This window comes from Dicentrarchus labrax, unplaced genomic scaffold, assembly GCF_905237075.1.
Source record: "Dicentrarchus labrax unplaced genomic scaffold, dlabrax2021, whole genome shotgun sequence".
NCBI lineage: Eukaryota > Metazoa > Chordata > Actinopteri > Moronidae > Dicentrarchus > Dicentrarchus labrax.
Window position 1 is genome coordinate 14806962 of NW_026136717.1, and position 17852 is coordinate 14824813.

Consider the following 17852-nt stretch of genomic DNA (forward strand, 5'->3'; position numbering starts at 1 on the left):
GCGGGTTTTTACTCCACCTGCTGCCAAGAAGACCGCTGGGACAAATTCCACTCTTGCTGGCCTGGAGAAACACTCAAAACTAAATAAAAAAAAAAAAAAGAAGCAACCAATGGGTTTTACTCTGCCTTTTTGAATAGCCTTGGTGTTGAACCGTTCACTGCTCAGTGTCAGTGATTGACGTGAGAAACTGGAGGAGGATTTGTTCTGGTCTTTGGGAGACGCAGCTCAGCCTTCATGGTGGTTTTCATGCGGTCAGAGACTTCATACGGGGGCCAGAGGAAAAGGAATTAATTTAGATTTTTATCTGGTGGCTGAGGAGTTTTGGTTAAGTTTTTTTTTCTTTCTTTCTTGGAGTTTAAATTGCACAAATTGCAGGATTGTTGCGTTGTCGGCGGCTCTCCCGGCATAAAAAAAAAAAAACATGACATACACATGATGTTTAACATTGCTATAGATGGAGGGTCATTCTCTAAAAATTTGGAGGACTTCGACTCTATTCGCAGTGTTCTCCTTTACAGGTCAGTAAAGCTTTTACACTATGCAAGGATGGTGCAGTTACCGGAATAAAGCTGTATATTGTAGATGTTTAAACTTAAAGCTTTTGTTTGGCCAGAGGGGTTTCTGAATACCGGAGGGGATTTAAAAACCCCGTGCAAGCCCGCAGGGAGGTGGAGATAAGAGAGGGGGGGCTGAAAATGTGCATGTGTGAATTTAATATTTAGCAGATCCAAACAATTAATTAAAGTTTGACGAATTCCTCTTGGGTCATTTAGATGTTGTGGCACTCAGTAGTCGGTTTAAAGCGACATCATTGTGGCTCTCATACACTGTACCCCTCCGTGATGATCTTACTTTGATGCATACATGTGTTTTAAACGCTTTCAGAGCGCCGTATTTGAATAAAACATAGAATACAATTCATTTTTATAGTGTTAAATTGAATGACATTCCGATTTAAATATAATATGAGCAGGTATGCGGTGTTATCCGTGTCGTTACTGCATTATTTAACGGGATGAGAGCCTCATGCTGCCAGGTAGAGCCGGTCCACGCCACACAACAAAACAACACCGCTTCAGAAAGCTTCGGCGTTGTCAGGGGCAACTGCGCCGCCAACCAATCAGATGGAGCGCAGTCGCGTCACCTGACAACGACGGCCGGGGCGCTCGTCGGCGGTTACAACATGGCGACGGGACATAAACGGTCGTTTGACTGAAAAGTTAGCCGTTTGTTTCTGTTGCGTGAAAGTGCGGGAGAGAAAGCGGCGTGTAACAAACATGGCGTTCGCGAGTGTCCGTCAGGGCGCCGACAAAAGTGTTAAAAGTAGCGGGGAAACGGAAGAAGACGGTGGCGAGCAGGACAACGATAGTGACTGTGAATCCTTATCGAGTTTCAACAGCTCCGAGTAAGACAGATAGTGTGACTCCGAGACTTAAACAAACAAACAAACAAACAAACAAACAAACAGAGTCAGGTTGAACGAGCTAGTTCTCAGTGTTTGTGAGGAGGACGTGCTGTAACTTGACACTTTAACTCGTCATTTGATGGTTTGTATTGGATATATAACACTGAGGATGTGTTGTATGGCTGCTTTTGGTCATTTATTTACACATGTAATCTAAAAAATAGGTTGTTTCAGTCACTTGTATGTGTCAGACCAGCTTTGCTGAAGAGGGAGTGTCTCCCCATCCGCACAGTTTCCACCTCCTTTGTGCTTTTCATAGCTTTGGGGAGTGTTTTTCAGTTTGGGAGGTAAACCTTCATAAATAATTGTATGCCTCTGGCCATCCTCAGTAAATTTATGGATATCGTGCTAAAGCTTTCTACCACAGGTTCTTCAAAGCGGGTTTAAAAGGAGAGAAACCAAAAGAAAAAATATCTAGTCCCACCCTATTTGCTCAAACGTGTTATTACGCTTTGTACATATAGAAGTTTTTAGTTTATTTATTGCAATATACACATGGAAAATAACTGATAAAAGTAGATGCTAGAAACAAAACAACATTTCTGACTCGGTCTCCATCAATCTTGAAATAAGTTAGTGACAGAAATTGTCCAAATAGTGAATAATATTTAAGTTCTTCATTTATTGTACATTTAACTTTAAATACTTGGTATCTTTCAATGTTTGTTTCCACTCAGTGACCTGGAACCAGAATGGCTGGATGACATCCAGAAGAACGGCGAGCTTTTCTACCTGGAGCTGAGTGAGGGCGAAGAGGAGGCCGCATTGACACAAGCCACCGCCAACCAAGGTGTGTCCACTAACCATGTTCGCTTTAGCGAGAAGGAGGCAGAGATCATCACGGAGCAAAACAAGAAGCAGCGATGCGGTTCGCGGGCAAAAGGTGAGCCCACGCTGAAAAGACTAGCCAGGATCCTGAGGAGAAAACGCCGGCCATCTCAGCGCAGAGGAGGAGGGAAGGATGGAGGTAAAGACAACTCGACCTTATCATCACCTCCAGCTTCCATCCTGAAGAACCAGCCGGGTCAAAGGCAAGGTGTGACAGTTCAGCAGCAGCAGCTGAAGGAAGTGTGTGTCTACCTCAACCCTAAACGTCTCGGAGGTTCATCAACACCTCTTTCTGACAATGGAGGCCTGTTGGAAGCGCTGCTGGGGGTGGTGCACCGGCCCTCCTGGAGCAGAGGACAGGTAGACCCTGCAGTGGTCACACAGGAGGAAAGACTGACTGTTCACGGATTAATACCCAACAGCCCGGCCATCAAATGTGGCCAAATCCTAATTGGTAAGACCGTAAGTCCAGTTAGCCGTTAACAATTATACAGAAATACAAAATAATATCATAACCACATTTTTTTTGTGTTAGTGATCATATGTGTCATATGAAGATCTCCATAATACTACATCAACTACACTGAAAATATGTGTCTATTCTTTACAAGAAGTACAAGTTATTGTACAAGCTCTGTCTCTTATTAAGGGATAGAAGCAAAAGCACGTTATCAGCCTTCTTAACAACTTCTGGTTTATCTCGCTGTAGTGTTCAGGAGAGGTCCAGAGCTATTCTAACCTGTTAAAAGGTTCCTGGCTGGGTGATGACATGCATACACACCTCAGTAGAAGAGAGATGTATCTGAGAGACTTTAGCTTTAGAGGAACATTTTATTTAGATAAAAATATTTTTTTATGACTGACCTCTTACAGAAGGCAGTCTCCATCTTCAAAGAGAACCTATTCCCCTCACGGCAGGGAAAATGCAGCTATGCAGCAGTTATGATTTCAATAACAGTCATCTGTAGAGTCATGAACCAGCACTGACTCATTAATTTCCACACCACACAAATGCACTGCTGCCAAAGCACGGGCTACAATTATTACAACATAGTCATAGAGACACACACAGATTTCTTTAGAAAAAGAGCCCAGAGTCTAAATAACAAACACCTATTCAAAGTCAGAAAATGGTAGCCACGTGACTCATGAACTATGACCACATGTAAAGGTAGCTAGATAAATCTGTTATTACTCTGAAGGAATATCCTTCAAGAATTAGCCACGGTTTGGGAGCTCTTTCACTTTGTTGAATCCATAGTAACAACTACAAAAGAATAGAAATCATTATCATAGTTTCAGTTTTTCAGCCCTGTGTTGTAAAAACCACAAAGTTCTTGTTAAAATTGCGTTTAGGACATTTAATAGCTGCCTCTCATAGCCAACTCTGAGGAGCAGCTATATTCAATCCTAGTGAAAGTTTCAGTACATTTTTTCAGAGTGAATGAAACTCTCGAGTGCAGGTCTGGTCCCGTAGAAAATCTGTCCGTTTGAAAGCTCCGTTCTCTGAAGTGATTTTCTTCCATCAGGGCTAATGATCGGACAGTTTTTACTAGCAGACAGAGGAACGCCAGTTGTGCTTCACCACAAATGACTACCCACATCAGTTACTGTTTAGAGAAGCTTTTATGCAGTGCAGCTCCATGCTTAAGCAATTAGAGCGGTTAAATACCTGAAATAGCTCTGTTACTGAGATGATGGTGAGCCTCCCTGCACTCGAGCAGGTGAAGCTGTTTATTGGCCCCTTTACTGGGTCTGTTTCATAGGTCAGAATTGATACGATCAATCAAATTATTCTAAGTAGTGTTCTTACTGACCATATAAGTCAAATGTATGTTTGATTACTGACCAAACACAGGTCAGATGTAGCTGTAGTGGCTGAAGATACTGGCAACGTTTGATGGGCTTTATGTTTTTTATCAAGGTAACAGGACTGGAGTGCACCAAAAGATGAAGACACACTGCTTTGTTACAGTATAAAACGTAAAAAGCTATTGTTATTGTGTCAGTGTGCCTTCATTTTTGGTGGAATTCCCTGGACACCAGTATGCTTACTTCACTTTGTTTTAGTCCCAAAGTGTGTGGCAACCCCATTCTTATGTGTGGCTGTAAGCTGGTCAAACATGCACTACTAGCATTAGTTGTTTATTAAATGTTCCTTTTACTGCACATTACTTTTAGGTGACGTGCTTCTGGCAGTGGACGATGTGGACGTGAGCTCAGAAAACATCGAGCGGGTTCTGTCCTGCATCCCAGGACCAACACAGGTCAGTGTGTGTAAAAATACTAAAGGAACAAAGAAACGCTCAGAAACAACTTGTGTGCACACAGTTGTGTAGTTGTCAGGATCTCTGATGCCATACATAAAAAACAAGTTATACTGTCTGTTTGAACCCTTTTCCATATTGGGTTAGCCCTTCAAATCTGAATGGTAGCATTAAGGTCTTGTCACAAACAGCAAACTTAACTAAATTACTTTGAAATGGTTCTAAGCTGCTAAAATGTGAATAGAAAGCAGAAGTCAGCGCCGTTCAACATTAGAAAACCCTCAATTACTGAGAAATTATCCTTTGATCGGTTGCTAAAAAATCCGTAGTCTGTGCCTCGGTCGTGTATTTTCACCGAAAAGCAGACCATCAAAAAGTAGGAATTTGCAAATGACAGAGTGTGTGCGGATTGATGGCGAACACGACGGATAGACGGGACTGCGGTGTGACTCTTTTTTCGGTGCCACAGGAAGCTGTTGTGGGATTGAAAGCTCAGCTGATTAGAAGATGTAGTCGGGAAACAAAATTACACTGTAGGGAAAGAGCGAGGGAGATTTTTTGGAAAAATACAAGGTTCCCCAGGCACCACGATGACTCTCAGAAAAACTTGAAATAGAGTTGTATTGCTGACAGAATGATTGTTTTGTGTGGGTGTGTGTTGGGGGATGTTTTTTCTGTGTGCCAGCCCTCCCAGATGGAACGTAGACGATACTTATTACGTTTGTAGGAACAAATATTAGTATTAAAGTCAGTCCACCGTGCCCTTTGCTAACCCCTCAGTTACTCCTTCATGTGTGTGTGTCCATCTATGAGCTTGCGCTAAATGACTGACATCAACAGACTGGAATTCCAGTGAGGGCACACTCTAGTCTAACCACATCCTTATTATTTATGATGAGAGAAAGTGCTGCAGTTAGCCCACTGAGCCTCTTTACTCAGTGATTTCCCGAATTGGAAAGTTTTCTGCACTTTTTGCATGTCTGAATTTGAAGCCCCTTAGCTCAATCTAATCAAAGCTATTTCTCGCATCCTTTGTGAATCCTTAGAGAATTTAGGATACGGTAGCTTTAAATCCATTTTTATCTCTCACTTCCAGCAGTGAGTAAACCAGTCAGAGTCACCAGTTGAAAAAGGTACACATGGTGTTCCACCACTACTCGGCTCTTCTTTAATAATACCCCTAAAATTGGCCAAAATGGCTGGCAGCCCAGATACAGGCGCCTGCTGGAAAGGCGGGTGGCCTGTGGTTAGTGCTGACAGACTTTGGAGAGTTCTAGGAGTGATCGTTGGATTAGAAAAATACAGTTTCAACATTTTTGACCAGGGGAATATGATCTTTTTTATTTTTTATATTTGGTAGGCACCAATACAGACTTCCCACCTTTTTTTGAAAGTAATGCTCTCGATAACATTTTTATTTCTTTGCATACTAAATGTCTGTCTTAGGTTAGTTGCAGACACACATACATGGGTTAGGAACCGAAATCCCTTTTGGGTCATCCATTCCCGAAACTATGTGTCTAAAACAATGTAAGCGGTCATGGAGTTAATAAATGGCATATTTCACATTCTGTGTTACAGTCAAACACCAAAATGTAGTTGGGGCGTGTCCAGTTAAGATGTGGTGGTTTTAACTTATAACTGGATCTGCGAGGTCCGTGGTGGTTTGAGGTCAAATCCCAGCAGCAACCTTCACTGTTCTGCCTTCCTTACTGTGTTTTTATTAAATGTCTCAGTAAAGGAAAACTGCTCAGACGTACTGTATTGTCTTTGTAGGATATTTCCCATGCATCAGGGTTGCACAGCATTATTCCTCATAGAAATACCTGATTTGTTAAAACGCACGTAGGGCATTTACTGAAAGAAAGGTAGAGCCTTTATCATTCAGGACTCCTAATCAGTTCTTTCTGACCTGTGATTTCAACCAGAGATCTTAAGCACATTCTTTTAACCTTTAGGATCCAGCTGTTCTTTCTCACATCTGGACTCTGGTTCTGATTTCCTTGAATTAACATCAGTTTAGCTCCGTAAACGGCCTCTCTTGCGCTGACAGGTTTCAGCCCAGAGTCAACACAACGTGTGAACAGGCATGCCACTGCAGTGTGTTGATAATGTGCACCTTCTGTACTGTGTGAGTCTGAATATTTAGTCTTCCATTGTGAGAGAATTTTCCTAATTGGTTTGTGTTTACATCAATTATATGCAAGTTTAAACTATATAATAAGTGGAATGTATTTTGTATATACACATAATACCAGCATCACCATTAAATTCTGAGGTGTTTATGATGTATAGTATATAAGTTTGCTGTCTTTGCCTATACACAACCTCTACAAGATATAATCTGATGTAATGTACAAGACCCAAATTAAGCTTTGACAGTTTTTCAACAAAGACACCACAGAGTTGCAGCTTCTCATCCTTCTGTGCATCTTGACTGCATGTGTTTCCATGTGCGTGTTTGTTGGATTTCCATGCAGCTCTGTTTCTGTTTCCACTGTGACTTTCTATGAATGACAAATACTGGGGTATGGAAAGTTAAAAAATACTGCATGAACGAGAGAAGATAGGCCGTCTGTTGTCTTGCCACTGTTTCTTCGTGTTGCAGAGGTCTGGTTTTAATTTAATCAAACACACTCAGACAAAAGCACACACAAAACACACACACACACACACACACACACACACACACACACACAGTTCCCTGCTATTTGTTATGCTGTGGTTGAGTCTGGATGTCGGTGTCACTTTCTCTCTGACAGTTGCCATCCTGCTATTCACGTTTCAGCCTTTTCCTGAATGAATGTGTAATGACTGAAGTTTTTCTCCCCTTTGGAAGCCCCGGGCGCACTGGCACACCTCTATTTTCCTAAAACAGACAAATGAGCACCGTTAAAATGTCTTTCCAAGTATAATCATGTGGAGCCATAGTGGATTATTTTTAGCAATGAATGAGAAACTCTGAGTGGGAATGGTAGGCAGGCTGATGCAATGATATTGTAACAGAATAAATGTTTTTTCCCATATGGGCAATATTCTCCTTTTATTATTTTACTTCACTATTTGTTTTTCTCCAATTCTTCATTTCTCTCTGCCTTTTCCTTATTTTGTCCTCCTCCAGGTGAGGCTGACCTTGGAGACGGTGGCTCTGGTGGACGGCAGCGGCACTAGTGACACTTCATCGGTCCGTAAGATGAAGGCCTCGCCACCAGTCAGCCAGCTAGTGCGTCTGCTGTGGGGGGAGGACACAGCGGAACTTCAGATGTCCATAGGACACATCCCGCATATTGTCATGTACCTCTCACTTAAACTGGACTCAGCATCACCACAGGAGGAGGTCAGTTTGCATAAAATGTGTGGTAGGACATTTATGTCTTTACAGCATTCACACCTGAAAAAAGATGTATGACTAATAATTGAAAATATGTGCCACACTAATAGTTCCTGAGACATATTAGATTACATATTAATCATATCATATATCACCCAACCCGACTTAAAAGACACCCCCTGTGTTCCAGTTGTCTCTGTGGCGCAATTGGTTAGCGCGTTCGGCTGTTAACCGAAAGGTTGGTGGTTCAAGCCCACCCAGGGACGTTGGGTTTTGTGCATAAGCATCCAGGTAACATCATGTAAATGAATAACCTGCTGTTGCATAATCAACAGGACACGTCATTGGCGTTATGTCCTTGTAGCCATAAGGAAAGGAGTGCTTAAAACAGCAGGCCCCTTTACTGATTGCCTGACTGTAATGAAATCTTCTAGTGTACTCTTTTATTACACGTTGCCATCTTGAAGTCCCTCTGAACAATTTTAAAATGCCATGATTAAATTTTCTGCAATATTGCCCTGCTTGACTTCTAGCAGTGAATAGGTGCTGCAGCTGGGAGGGGCTTAAAGATAAAGGCCACACCCCTCATCCCAGAGATGTCTCTGTGGCGCAATCGGTTAGCGCGCCCACCCAGGGACGTAGGATTTTCTGCTTACCAGGCATCATCAGGTAAATGATTAACCTGGTTTCAGTGTTGCAGAATTAACAACACACATCATCAGTAGTGGTATATCTGTGCAGCCAAAATGGAAAGAGCATTGAAAAGAGCAAACCTCTTCATCAGACATTGCCATCTTGAAGTCCCTCTGCATGTCCTCCTCCGCAAAAAGCCTGAACTATATTGTAACTCCAAGGTTTCTTTAGTTCAGCATTCATTGTGGGAAAACCCTACCCCAGTACTTCCTGGGCCATAGATAACCACTAAGCACAAATTTAAAAGGCTATGATAAAAGCTTTTGCAATATTACCTGACTTTTAGAAGTAAATCGCAGATGGGAGGGGCTCAAAATTGAGGACACACCCTTCTGGCTACAGCTGTCTCTGTGGCGCAATCGGTTAGCGCGTTCGGCTGTTAACCGAAAGGTTGGTGGTTCAAGCCCACCCAGGGACGTTGGGTTTTGAGCTGTAACATCCTGGAAATGAGTAACCTGGATTTAGTATTCCAGAATCAACGGGACACGTCCTCGGAGCCAAAATATAGCATTGATAAGAGCAATCTCCTTCCCTGATTTCCCCACTTTAATGAAATATTCTGGTGTGTCCTTTCATCACACATTGCCATCTTGAAGTCCATCTGGATGTCCTCCTCCACAAAAATTCTTATCAACTCTTATCTTTTCACCCTGAACTTCATTGTCAGTCTAAGGTCTCTTTAGGTCCTTTATGGTCAGCAACATTCATTGTGGGAAACCTCAACCCAGCAGCTTCTGGGCCATGGAAAACCACTAAGCACAATCTTCAAATGTCATGGTTAAAGTTTCTACAATATTGCCTGACTTTAGAAGTAAATGGCAGATGGGAGGGGCTTAGAGTTTGAGGCCACACCCCTTGGGCTTGAGCCGTCTCTGTGGCGCAATCGGTTAGCGCGTTCGGCTGTTAACCGAAAGGTTGGTGGTTCAAGCCCAACCAGGGACGAAGCATCTTCTGTTTAAGTGACCAATCCTTGAATCAAAAATGGAGGAACCATTGATTCATTCTCTGAAAACATTTGGAAAAATCTTGGATACCCACATATGTTTCCATCCTTTTTCATGTGATCATGACTTTGTGGTCAAAGGCACACTGACTCTTAACCACCCTATAAAACTGGATTTAAAACATTGAACCATGAGGGTTCACACTGACCCCTTTGTGAACGTCCATGTGCAGCCCAAACTTTGTGGCTACACTGTCCACACTACAAGCTTAAAGCCTTGATCACGCTCCTGTACAGAGTTGTATTCTAATAATTGAGTGTTAAGAATGACATGAGTTGTGCAGGAAATCCCCCAAAAAACACTAAGCACAATTTTAAAATGCTACGATCTATGTGTCAGCAATATTCTCACACTGACTTTTCGAAGTATAGTAGATGTAGATGGGAGGGGCTAGAAGATTGAGGCCACACCCCTCAGTAAAAAGTGTCTCTGTGGCGCAATCGGTTAGCGCGTTCGGCTGTTAACCGAAAGGTTGGTGGTTCAAGCCCACCCAGGGACGTTGGATCTTCTCTTTAAGTGACCAGGAATACACATCATCAGTTAGTACATGACGTTGAAAAGAGCAAACTCTTTCTATGAGTTCAGTAACTGAAAGAAAATCTTCTGGCAAACCTTTGCATAACATTGCCATCTTGAAGTCCCTCTCGTTGTCCTCCTTCACAAAGGTTTTCAAGTCCTTTATCGTAAGCAACATTAATTGTGGGAAACCCCACCCCAAGAGACTTCTTAGAAGTATAGTAGATGTAGATGGGAGGGGCTAGAAGATCGAGGCCACACCCCTCAGTAAAAAGTGTCTCTGTGGCGCAATTGGTTAGCGCGTTCGGCTGTTAACCGAAAGGTTGGTGGTTCAAGCCCACCCAGGGACGTGGGATTTTCTATTGAAGTAACCAGTCCTTGAATCAAAAATGGAGTAACCATTGATTCATTTCGTGAAAATCCATTTGCAACCCAGACTTTGTAGCTATGCTGTCCACACTATAAGCTTAAATCCTTGATCATCCTCCTGTACGGAGGTATATTCTGATAATTGAGTGTTCAGAATGACCTGATTTGTGCAGGAAATCCCACGTCCAGGTGTAGAGCTTTCTCAGAATTTCTCCGACGTGAGTCACGCTGTTACAGAAAACTACTGCTCTGGATGGCTTCCAATGCCTGCAGCTGCTACTAACAGAAGGCAGAAAGAAAGGGGACAGGTTGAGGCGTCCGGGCCCAACCAAAGCTCCTGTCAATAAATGATCTGCCATTTTAATGCTGTGAACTTTATTCTCTCTAGGATGGATCCACACATGTCATTTTGGCTGAAGGCCGGCAGCCTACAGTTGTATGCTAAAGTTAGGGTGCCCCTTGACAAATAATATTTTGGTAACTTTTGAATTTTTAGACACAATATTTACAGCAAACATTAATGCTTAATTTTGGCAAGTTCAACTGTTGGGCAACCTAAGAGTTTTGCCATCTCAGATTCTTTTTAAAAGGCTTTAGACCTTTATCAGCTCATCAGGAAGCGTCAGCTGGTGCCAATTTCAAAGCTTTACACTCTGGGTTCTTCTAAGCAGCTGCGTGAGACTCTCAAAATAAAAGTTATTGATGCCCATCAATGTCCACAATGCAACAGAAGGCTACAATATGATAGCAAAGCACTGTCAGCTTGCAGTTTCCACAGTGTGAAATGTAATTAAGAAATGGCAGTTCAGGGGAACTGTGGAGGCCAAAATGAGACCTGGAAGACCAAGAAAACCCCCATGTGAATGCAAAAACCTGGAGGAAGATTAGTAGACTCAGGAGTTCCACTGTGCAGAGCTGCTTGTACAAACAAGACCTTCATGGTAGAGTCAGTAGAAGAAAACCTCACCTGCTTCCACATTATAAAATCCAATGTCAGAAGTATGCAATAGAACATCTACACAAGCCTGATGTGTTTTGGAAAAAGGTGCTGTTGACTGATGAAGATTAAATGTAACTTTTTGGCCACAATCAGCAAGGATTTGTTTGGAGAAAAAAAAGGAGCAGCATTTCCTGAAAAGCAACCATCCCCAACTGCTTGGGGGTGAATATGTCATTGTTTGGGGTTGTGTTGCAGCCAATGGCACAGGAAACATTGCACAGGTGGGACTAAGTACTGACCGGGTAGGGTGCCCAAACTTCTGCAAACACCACAATGATGTTTTTATTTGTATTTTTTGTTCAATTTATGAATATTTGCTAAAAATAATATATTTTATGTTCCATATACTTAAAACGTTTAAATCTTTTCACTTACAAAGTCACCAAAATATGGTATTTGTCAAGGGATGCCCAAACACATACAACTGTATAAGCTAAATAACACGTTTCCTTTTTAAACTAGATCAATGCACAGGGCTCTGTTATAACCCATAAGGTAGGATGCAATCAGCTTGTAGTGAAGTGTTAATCCCAAAGTGTGTGTTTTGTTCCTCCGAGCAGCAAACTACTAATTTGCTGACCATCACCTCCTACACTATAATCACATTTTCCCTGTGGACGACTATTGGCAGGTTGATGTTTTCTTTATGGTTGTACTTTATGGTTCGTTTTTGTGTATCTGCGAGCCAGATTTAAAAACGTTTTATTTTTTCTTGACCTGAACGTCAGTGGAGAGGAAGAAAACGGTTTGTCTGGAGCCATCTCAGCCAGCAGTTGATTTTCTAAATGACAGTGCCATGCAGGAACCCGCTAAACTCTGACTTTGATTTTTTTGTCCTTTGATTGCAGGGTAGCGGGAATTGGAGAGGTTTAGTGGTGATATTTTTGAGTTTTAACTGTGTGATGTTTTTGTGATCTGTTTTTTTTTTTTGCTTGTATGTATGGACAAGATGTAACTGAAGCGTTTTACTGTGTTGGCTGTTCTTATTCTTTCTTTGTTCTTGTTGCCAAGGCTATAAGGGTCTGTTCATTCAAGGTTTTTATCCCCTCACCCACCACTCGGTCCTCTGATCCTCTCAGCGGCTCGGCTCTTATCCGCCCTGTAGCCTTCAAAGTTGCCAGCATGCTGGGAGGAATACTAATATCACAAACAATACACAGATTCTGCCCAGAGCACTCTCTCATCTCTGCTTCATAGTTTGTATGAAGGATCTTTTTTTTCTGACATTTGGTCCTGTGAACTATTTGAAAATGTGTGCACAGCCATTTTCTAAAGCAGATGAGAGTTTCTCTCCGCTTCAGTCAAATTCCTGTATTTCCTGAATCTGCTTTTCTTTACTCGGGAAAGTCAAACATGTAAAATATTTCAGCAACATTCGTTTTTAAAGTGACATTTCTTTGTTTGTTCCAAATTGAGAATGGGTTGGACGGTATAACTGAAACCAAACTAACATTGTTGAGGTGACAGAATAAACATCCAGTGGTTCTTCTATTCATTCCTCTTCTTTGTCCGTAACCCAGAGGAAACTGTAGCCTCCAACAACAGATATTTCACATTTTTATGTGACATTTTCTGTTGATAGGCTAACCACAGATTTTTTCTTTCTGCTGCGTGTATAATTTTCACAGATTCCAAATTACACTGTGTGTTTGTGTCAGCAGGAGGAGATCTTGTACCAGTACCCGGTGTCTGAAGCATCCAGCCAGCTGAAAGGAGTGAGGGGGATCTTCCTTACACTGTGTGACATGCTGGAGAATGTCACAGGCGGGCAGATAATCAGGTAAGGGAAGCAGCATGAAGAACAAATAGTAATTCAACATTTTTTTATGTAGGTATTTTCCTTCCTAAATGTTTTGTTTTGTCCTACCAACAGTCCAGTACTAATCTGCAACTACATCATTAGATGCTTTTTGAGTTTTAGTTTTATTTGTTATTGAATAAACAATATAAAATAAAAATATATAAAATATAAAACAACTAGTTGAATTATTTTAGCTCTAGGGGGCTTGATTTTTATAATTTAATGATTTCTAACAGCTTTACAGCTATAATAATAATCTTCCTGTACTTAAGTGTAATGGCTTTAATACACCATATTAATTTTAATATAATAACAATGATACTGTAAAATGAGACCACGTTTTCTCTAAACGCTTTAACTTTGTCAGACGTAGTACTGGTTGTTTTATGAAGAGGATGTGGGTATATTAAAGGCAGTTTTTTCTGGGGTATTTTTCCATCTTTTTCCCCCACTTCTTTCTCTCGCTGCCATTGGAAAAAAATCAGAAAAACAGTACCTTCTTCAAAATTCTCTTTCGAATCAAACCCTATGGCACACAAGAAAAGATGGCTCTTTATTAAAAAATGATAATAAGCAATCAACATGAATGTGAGGATGATGAAATCAGCTTTAATAAGGAGTTCCCAAATTATTTTTGTTGTAGCTCCCCCAAATTAACTTTTCTGCCAGTTCACTTCTGGATGTTTTAAAAATCAACGCAGTTCACAGTTGAGTTTAAAACAACAGTGAGCTGGGAGATAATTTTGGCTATTGGGGGATGTATTCTATTTCTGTTTATGTTAACCCCGCCCTCATCTTTTTCTGATCTATATGTCACATGTGCTTTGATTTTGGCGTTTTTTTTGTCTTCTCTCCCTTTAGTTCTTCTCTCCTGCTCGGGAAACATCTGGTACATGTGGGCTACTGGAAGGAAAGCAACAACCTGTTGGTCATCGGACTTCCTGCTGAAAGGTAGAGGGAGGACAAATACACCGAGATAGCTCCACCACATTTCATTTGAACTGCAGCCTTTGCCAGCTGAAAATTCGATAAATATTACACAGCAAGAGTTGCTTCCATGTGGCACCTGTGTAAAAGATCTGACAGCACATTTTCTTATTTTTTTTAAAAAATCCGGGGCTGATACTGATGTGGTAATACATTTTCTGAGCATGACTTTTGCTCAAGAAGTAATTTTTGGAGATGAGGAAACATATTTAAGAGCACGATCTGTAAAAACAATTGAAAAGGGACCATCATTTTTTCTCAATTTTAGCAAGCACATGTGCTCTTTTTGTTCTTTGTTGGCAGCATGAATACCTCTTTCAGGAGCATGTGGTAGTAAAACAGTTCATGAGATGAGTCATATTAGCCTCCTTTTCAGGTCAACCCCAATCCATCATCATCTCGGTTGAGAATCAGTCTCATTCATGCCTAAAGGGTTGATTCTTGAGGAACACCCACGTATAGACAAAACAATAACTTATAAAATGTTTTTCCTTCATGGTTCCTGGCCGTTACTCCAAATATTTGATAAGCAGCTGAAATTGAAGTTTGTCCAAGTCTGGGTTTGACATTTTTCCGTTTCCCTCCAGGGTTCCACTGCTGTATCTGCAGACGGTGGTGGGAGACGTAGTCAGGACACTAAAAGTGATGTACGGCTCCTTAGACAGGTTGGTCGGCCCTAGCTTTCCTGTGGTCCTGCTGGGAGAGCTGGTTGAGACTTCCCCTCTCTGGCAGCCATTATTATATGCTTAATGCAAAATATACTGAAATAAAAACAGTGTGTTTCACCAGCTGGATTTTACACAAAGTCTAAACTGTCTTACTCTCTTAACCCCCTTTTCTTTGCTCTCAAATAATTTCCCCTTCTATTTCTTTGTTTCTCACAATGTAATCACTCTTTTATAGTTGTATTACTTAAATTACTGTTATCATGACACTCTTTTCTTCATTGTGTCCTCCACAGTGCCTTCTGTAAGGCCGACCATGCTCCCAGGTTGGACCATTTCTTCTGCCTGTTCTTTCAGCAGCTCATCCAGCCGTCCCGCTTGAGGGACGTCGCCTCAGCCCCACCCCCCGAACGTTTCGGGACGCTTTTCCTCGATGGACTGCCGGCGGTCCGATGGCTCACGCTGCCCCCAGAAATCAAGGTACATTTCTGTGTTTGTGAGGAGACTGGGACAGGAATATTACAGATCAAATGTATTCTTGGAGCAGTAGTTAATACAGCAACAGCCATCACAGCTATTTGGATATCATCATGTTTCTATGGATGTGACAATGTTGTCACAAATGCAGCTGTGGTGCCCTCTAGTGTCCGTTGTTTAAAATGACATTCAACTGTCCTGTAAAGGAATATATTGGATCAATGAATTAGCTAAGACTATAGATAACACTTTAAAAAACTGAGTATACATTAGATTATATATTTTGTATCTTTAAAAACTCTCCACTTAGGACTCAATTATACTTAATACTTAATGACATTATTGGATTATTATCTCTGCACATTGCAAATATTCTCCTTATTTTAAACTGTGAACTTCTGTGAACCTCTTTTCAACTCTGTACAGCTCTTTTATTTTAAAAACGAATACATTTTACATATTTTTTTATTGTAAATTTCTATTTTATTAATGATTCTTTTTTTAAATTTTCTCTTACTATGTTTATTGTTATGCGCCAAAACTTACGTGGCAATAAACCTGATTATTCTGATTGTTATACAGATGCTTATAATTAAATGTTATGAAGCTTATATTTGTTTTTCTTTATCCACAGATGGAAGTGGACACTGTTCTCTCTGATTTCGAGTCTTCTGATTTTGGAGAAATGGTGAGAAATGTAGTTATCACCCACACACTTTAATATCAAACAAATAACTTAAAAGTGTTTTCTAGTCCTGCTGTCTTGCAAGCATAAAGTACTTCTAAATGTATATTTACATGTATCCTGTTTCTTCTTATTAAATGGCCAATCACAAATAAGTGCTGTTTGACTTACATCAGTGCTTCATGTTGTGTTAAGATTCGTTATCCTGCTGCTCATTAGTTGGATGAACATACATGTTAGCTGAGATGCCATCTGTCTTCTGGCCTCAGCAAGGGAGAGGACAAGTTTAGACTATTTTTAGAGGCATGCGTGTGTGTGTGTGTGTGTGTGAGAGAGAGAGAGAGAGAGAGAGAGAGAGAGAAAAAAAAAGAGAGAGAGAGAGAGAGAGAGACGCTAATGGGGTCTGGTTTGTCCTTTATATGTGCAGACTTAACTGATTACATGAAGCTGCAGTTGAGGACAGAAAACAGCAGAGACATTAACATTTTCAGTCAGCTTCTTCCAATATCTGTGTCTTTGTTTACTTTCGCATAGTTTTTTATCTTTATTTTTTTATTCTTCAAACAGTCAGAGGACTTTTTTGGCCTGAGGCGTCTGTATGTGATTCTTGGCTCCTGTTTGTTCTACAAGGTGGGTGTCTTAGTCCAAACAAACACGCACACACACACGCACACAACGCCAGCAACCATATCGTACTTATATCCTCCCCCACCGTCTAGACAGCTATCCTTAAACTGCAACAATAAAAGCCCCAGCGAACAGTCACTGTATACAGAAGATAACCTTTCACACAAGATAACATGATGGGCCTGTTCTGTGGCTCAGTGACAAATCATCAACCTGATTACACTGTTAAAATATTAACTAGGGAAAAGGGAGACGGAGGACAGCAAGCAGTCGGCTGTGTTGTATGTACTGTTACACTAAAGGTGTGAAAACTGACTGGATCGGCCCAGTATCACATCTTAATGGATATATATGTTCCCAAGTGCCAGATGTGACTGTGAAAGATTTGTTTTAAAGCCAAAGTTCATTACCATAAACATAAGAAAAGGGCTTTTTGTACTCTCTACATTTATCCATATTCACTCACAATGTTGGCCCTAAGCCCTCAGCACTTGCTCACTAAAGATTTTACTAAATCAATCGCACACTCACCTTCCAGTCCTACCTGATCGCCAACCATCTGCCTAAAGAGGACCTGTTGGATGTGTGCCTGTACTGCCAGCACTACTGCCTGCTGCCGCTGGCGTCCGAGCAGCGGGTGGGTCAGCTGGTCATCTGGAGGGAGGTGTTTCCGCAGCAGAGAGCTAACGGCAGCAGCAGCAGCAGCCCAGCGCCGGGCTACAGCCCACCTCAAGGACGACACTTCCTCCTCATAGTGGGGCTGGTAAGGAGGCGAGTCGCTGTCTGGTGTTTGCTTCTGTCTCTCGTTTTACACAAACTTCCTCCAGTTGTTGCAAAAATCATACATGAAGCAGTACAATCAGACTCTCAGAGGGTTTTTATCCTCTCATTTGGTTTGGTTGGTAAAATATCTGCTTCTGTCCATCTCTCATCCCTCCATCATTTCTGTTCTCTTCCTTTCATAGAAATATATTGTTGTGGTACAAATTATATTTTCTCTGCTTGTATTTATGTACCCTTCCACCCCAGAGGCACTTCATGCAGTGTGTGCTGTTGGAGGCAGGTGGATGTGCTTCACCAGCCTTGGGCTCTCCAGGACCTGATTGTGTTTACGTAGATCAGGTGAATCTTGTTGAA

At 41.4% G+C, this 17852-nt stretch overlaps 1 protein-coding gene, 1 long non-coding RNA gene and 5 other non-coding genes across 11 annotated transcripts in view; 6 read left to right on the plus strand and 1 right to left on the minus strand.

Annotated features, from left to right (window-relative positions):
- intu (inturned planar cell polarity protein) overlaps nt 1–17852 on the plus strand; it is a 23842-nt gene continuing 5990 nt past the window's right edge. For 2 of the 5 annotated variants that reach the window (XR_007888297.1, XM_051428884.1), the window contains exons 1-12: nt 1140–1405; nt 2143–2747; nt 4475–4560; nt 7682–7897; nt 13132–13253; nt 14136–14225; nt 14849–14926; nt 15223–15406; nt 16038–16091; nt 16656–16718; nt 17254–17478; nt 17745–17837. Coding sequence is in view for 4 of the 5 variants with exons in the window: in XM_051428884.1 (XP_051284844.1) it covers nt 1278–1405; nt 2143–2747; nt 4475–4560; nt 7682–7897; nt 13132–13253; nt 14136–14225; nt 14849–14926; nt 15223–15406; nt 16038–16091; nt 16656–16718; nt 17254–17478; nt 17745–17837 (1944 nt within the window). In the remaining variant the exon portion in view is untranslated. Of the gene's footprint in view, nt 519–1139; nt 1406–2142; nt 2748–4474; nt 4561–7681; nt 7898–13131; nt 13254–14135; nt 14226–14848; nt 14927–15222; nt 15407–16037; nt 16092–16655; nt 16719–17253; nt 17479–17744; nt 17838–17852 lie in introns of those variants that run through there. The other 3 variants (XM_051428886.1, XM_051428887.1, XM_051428885.1) reach the window with 3 other exon arrangements.
- On the plus strand, nt 8084–8157 carry trnan-guu (transfer RNA asparagine (anticodon GUU)). Its single transcript has one exon. It is a non-coding gene; the product is annotated as a tRNA-Asn (tRNA).
- trnan-guu (transfer RNA asparagine (anticodon GUU)) lies at nt 8929–9002 on the plus strand. The gene has a single exon. It is a non-coding gene; the product is annotated as a tRNA-Asn (tRNA).
- Nucleotides 9453–9526, plus strand: trnan-guu (transfer RNA asparagine (anticodon GUU)). The gene has a single exon. It is a non-coding gene; the product is annotated as a tRNA-Asn (tRNA).
- On the plus strand, nt 10014–10087 carry trnan-guu (transfer RNA asparagine (anticodon GUU)). Its single transcript has one exon. It is a non-coding gene; the product is annotated as a tRNA-Asn (tRNA).
- trnan-guu (transfer RNA asparagine (anticodon GUU)) lies at nt 10381–10454 on the plus strand. Its single transcript has one exon. It is a non-coding gene; the product is annotated as a tRNA-Asn (tRNA).
- LOC127379384 (uncharacterized) lies at nt 13809–16412 on the minus strand. Its single transcript, XR_007888298.1, has 2 exons — nt 16260–16412; nt 13809–15431 (listed from the first exon to the last, which is right to left on the minus strand). It is a non-coding gene; the product is annotated as an uncharacterized LOC127379384 (long non-coding RNA).